We start from the raw sequence: 4,451 nt of genomic DNA, 5'->3' as shown, positions 1-4,451 counted from the left end.
AGATCACATTGCATGAAATTTCCATGTCACTCATCCATATTTGATCTATGTCATTGAGTATATTAATATGGTGATCATCGTGGTCGAGTCACGCTTGCATGTGATGAAAGTCGTGGTGGTTCCATAGTTGATATATGAGATGGACCAGATTGTATTAAGGAGAAGTCTAAATGTAAATAGCATACGAATGCGCGCCTAAAGAACATGTGATATAATTGTATCAGAAAGATATAAAGCCCAAGTGAGAGATTGTTAGAAATTTATAATTTCTAATTAAGGTGGACATCATATATTTGATACAATGATATCGATTATTTATTAGGGGGTTATATTATAAGTGATCTAATTACTGGCACCTCATAGATTTCTAAAAGCTGGTAACAGATATGGGCTTAATGGGTGGATACCCATTAGGTTAACCTATAGGGGATAATGGGAACCCTATAAGTTAACGCATAAGGAAGGTTATGGTCTCCAAGATATCAAATCACAAATAGTTTTCACTTCTCCCCATCAGAGAGAAAACGAAGGTCCCAAAAGGAATGAAGGATTTGGTTGAGGAAGACCATCATACCAAAACTCTGTCAAAAAGTATATCAAAGGAGTAGATCAGAGAACGTGGATTCAAGGATTCAGGTATGACTTTATATCCTTGTTTTATATTATGCGTGAGAATCATGATATTCAAGATCCTAGGATTGATATTTCACCAATCATCAGGAAATATCTAACAGCCACATGATAGGCCATATATCATCTCATAAGTGTTCATAATGAAGTTTGAAGAATTACTTCAAGATTTAAAGAAGATGAATATTTTGGGTAAAGTAATTGCGTGTAAGTATATATTCCATATAATTTATTCATTGTCTGATATATGTTACTATTTAAATAAATTTGTATACATGTAAATTCTTTTTTATTTGATGTTTCAGATATGTACACCATTGAATTTCAAAAGAGAGGTTTACCACATGTACATTCGCTTAGTGTTTTGCATCTATCTAACAAATATTCATCTCTAAATGACATTGATAGAATTATCTCTGCTGAAATTCCAAATTAGAATGGTGATCCTGAATTGTACAACTTGGTCAAGTCATATATGATTCATGGTCCATGTGGTTCTTGCAATAAGTCTTCTACATGTATGAAAGATGGTAAACGTTCTAGGTATTTTCGGAAACAATTCTAACAATCTATAATTGTTGATCAAGATGGTTATCTAGTTTATATGAGAAGAGATAATGAAAATATTGTTGAAAAAATGGTATTTCTCTCATAGGGTTGTATGATCAACAATTGTAATGTGATTGTTGGGAAAAAAAAAGTGTTGTATTAGAGAAATTGATGATCATACAACACTTTTTTTTATACATTTTGTAGGGTTGGTTCTTAACGATGAACAACTACAAAATCTAACTTTATTGGAGATTGAAAAATTACTCAAAGGAAATCGAAGAAGTTTGAAATATTATCCTTTAATGCCATATCCAAATGTGTACATAGAAGTTAATTAGGCAAGACGCTAATATATGAAAAACATAATTATAATACAAATGAGTTAAAGAAAAACTTCAATATTCTTTTCAACTCTAGGTCCTTCCATTTTCTTAGCTATTTATGTATTTAATTCTTATTCTCAATTAATATGTATTTACTAATAAAATGAATGTTTATATATTCATTTTATATTATCTAGAAAAACAATGTAAAATATTCCAGAATATCATGGAAGTTGTTAACCATCAACAAGGTTGCATCTTTTTCTTATATGGTTATGAAGGTACTGGTAAAACGCATATGTGACAAACTCTAACTTTTGCATTGAGATCAAGGGTCTGAACTTGCAGACTTATTGAAACAAACAAAGTTAATTATATAGGATGAAGCTCCAATAACACATAAGTTTTGCTTTGAGGCACTTGATAGACATAATGGGTACAACAACAAATGGCTCAACAATTGGAAGAAAGGTTGTAGTATTTGGAGGGAATTTTAGACAAATCTTACCAATAGTTCCAAGAGGGTATTGTTGAGATATTATGCATGCAACAATTAATGCATCTTATCGTTGGCATCAATCTAACGCTTACAAAAAACACGTGTTTACAAAATCATGACAACGCAAGAGATATTAGGCAATTTTATAAATGGATACTAAAGATGGAAGATGGAAAGTTATTTGAGTCTAATGATGGTCATGATGAAGTTGATATTCTAGAAGAATTTCTGATTCTAGATTATGATAGCTCAATTGATGCTATAGTATCTAGCATATACCCAAACTTATAACATCATCATAAGGATGAGCAATTTCTTCAATGTAGAGCAATACTTACATCAACAATTCAGATTGTTGATCAAATCAATGACTATATTCTGAGTAAGACTATGTTCTGAGTAAAATTCTAGATAGATTTTATTTAGTTCTCTCTAAATAGTCATTTTGTTAACATATTTATTATAATGATATTAATAAATATTATATTCTATATTTATAGGTGACGAAAATGAATATATGGGTTCAGATTTAGTTGATATGTCTAATGCTAATGAAAGTGAAACATTCAATATACTAACTCCTGAATTTCTAAATTCACATGCAACATCTAACATTTCAAATCATAAGAACAAGTTGAAAGTGGAAACTCCGATAATGCTATTAAGGAATTTAGACCAAACTGAAAGATTATATAATGGTACAAGGTTGGTGGTTACTAAGATGACAAATCATGTACTTGAAACGAAGATCATGTTTAAAAAAACATTGGAAATATCATATATATTCTTGTCAATTTCTCCATCCCAATCTCTATGGCCTTTCACGCTTATTAGAATACAATTTTCCTATAGTTGTTTTGTATGCTATGACAATCAATAAATCTCAAGGTTAATCATTAAAAAGTATGAGATTGTATTTACCTAAACCAATATTCAATCGTAGTCAATTGTGCATAGCTATTTCAAGAGTTCAAAGAAAAAATGGATTGAAATATTGATACATGACAAAGATGATAAACCATTAAACACAGCAACAAATGTGGTTTATAAAGAAGTTTTCCAAAAACTATAACAAGTATTCTACAACTTATTTTACATAATGTTTCAAACTTTTCTTCTCAACAAAATACTTTGAAACTATTTTCAATGGGGTAATCTACAATAACATTTTTATTAACATGTTATATTGTCATCCTATAATTAAATTCATGTAATACACATTACTACCGATGTAAATGCATATGTAGCCTGCTAGTAAGTTAGTGAAAGTAAATTCCTAATATTTGGTCGTGCTCCTTTGTGTACTTTAAGAGAGACAGCTACTTTAGTAAATTGCTACATATTAGTCACACAAAGCAGTTGAGATTTGTCTACATTGTTTCTTAGGTAATTTGCTATAAGCATGTTTTGCAGAGCCACATAGAAACATAGTTACTGGATTCTCTCATTCACACAATGTATCACATGCTTATTTAATCGTAATGGATATTATGTGTTGGGTTCATCTTAAAGTAAATCTCATAAAAAAGATGAAATAAAAGTGATGAACCAAACACCTGTAATACTTATTTGGGAACGGTGCACTGAATATTGTGAAGCAATTTCAGAGAATAGTGGGATAAAAGAAGTTCCATATATTACATGTCAAATATGACTTTGTTTTTCTGGTAATGATCGCTGATCCAACCTTGTATTAACTTAATTTCAGTGGCCCTTTGCTCTATCAACCAAGTAGGATCATTTTTTGTTGAAGCACGCAAATCTATGTGATGTGCACCTGAGAAATGATTCATATAAAAATGGATTAACATTTGCTTATTAATGTTAGCTTCAGTTGCAAGCAATTGTAATCAATAAAAAAGATGTAGCTTATGGCATGGCCAGTGATTTAAATTGCGGACTGCATCATCTGATGTGGCCACAATATTGCAGTTGCGGTGACCGCTGCAATCGCATCATACTGTGATTACAGTGTGACTCCAAATCACAATGATGCGGCCGCATGACAAAAACAATAGTTCAGTCAATTTACTGAAAGCATACTAACAAATGGTTTACCTTCTTCAGTGACTAGAGCAACAACACTTTCAGAGATATTCTGCAACACACTGCAACAGAAACAACTTGCTTATCAGAATTTGACATCCAGAAAATAATAAAACATAATAGCCAAGTTATGAGAAGAATAAATGAGATATATCACCTGCCACCACTCCATGGGTCCAATAGGCCATTTGAGAAAATGATATTGCTTCCAAATTTCTTCAATGTGGCATGAATATTCTTCAAAAACAGAGAAATAACATGCATAGAATGTCATATCAGAATTCAGATTTTAAAGGGGTGAGTGTGTTTTACACCGTGTCTCCGAATAGACTCATCAACTACATATATACAACAACAACCAAATCTTGATCCCACGAGGTGGAATGGGCTTTTAATATATA

At 31.3% G+C, this 4,451-nt stretch overlaps 1 protein-coding gene across 3 annotated transcripts in view; it reads right to left on the bottom strand.

The window, feature by feature from the left end:
* Nucleotides 3,452-4,451, bottom strand: part of LOC109331963 (lysosomal Pro-X carboxypeptidase) — a 4,557-nt gene continuing 3,557 nt past the window's right edge. For all 3 annotated transcript variants that reach the window (XM_019566784.1, XM_019566785.1, XM_019566786.1), the window contains 3 exons: nucleotides 4,208-4,287; nucleotides 4,063-4,112; nucleotides 3,452-3,781 (listed from right to left, as the gene is read on the bottom strand). In XM_019566784.1, coding sequence (XP_019422329.1) covers nucleotides 3,642-3,781; nucleotides 4,063-4,112; nucleotides 4,208-4,287 — 270 coding nt within the window. In that variant the 3' untranslated portion in view covers nucleotides 3,452-3,641. The remainder of the gene's footprint in view (nucleotides 3,782-4,062; nucleotides 4,113-4,207; nucleotides 4,288-4,451) is intronic.

Source organism: Lupinus angustifolius, chromosome LG17 (genome assembly GCF_001865875.1).
Source record: "Lupinus angustifolius cultivar Tanjil chromosome LG17, LupAngTanjil_v1.0, whole genome shotgun sequence".
In the NCBI taxonomy this organism is placed as follows: Eukaryota; Viridiplantae; Streptophyta; class Magnoliopsida; order Fabales; family Fabaceae; genus Lupinus; species Lupinus angustifolius.
Note: the sequence above shows the minus strand (reverse complement) of the source record. Positions and strands in the feature narration are given on the sequence as shown.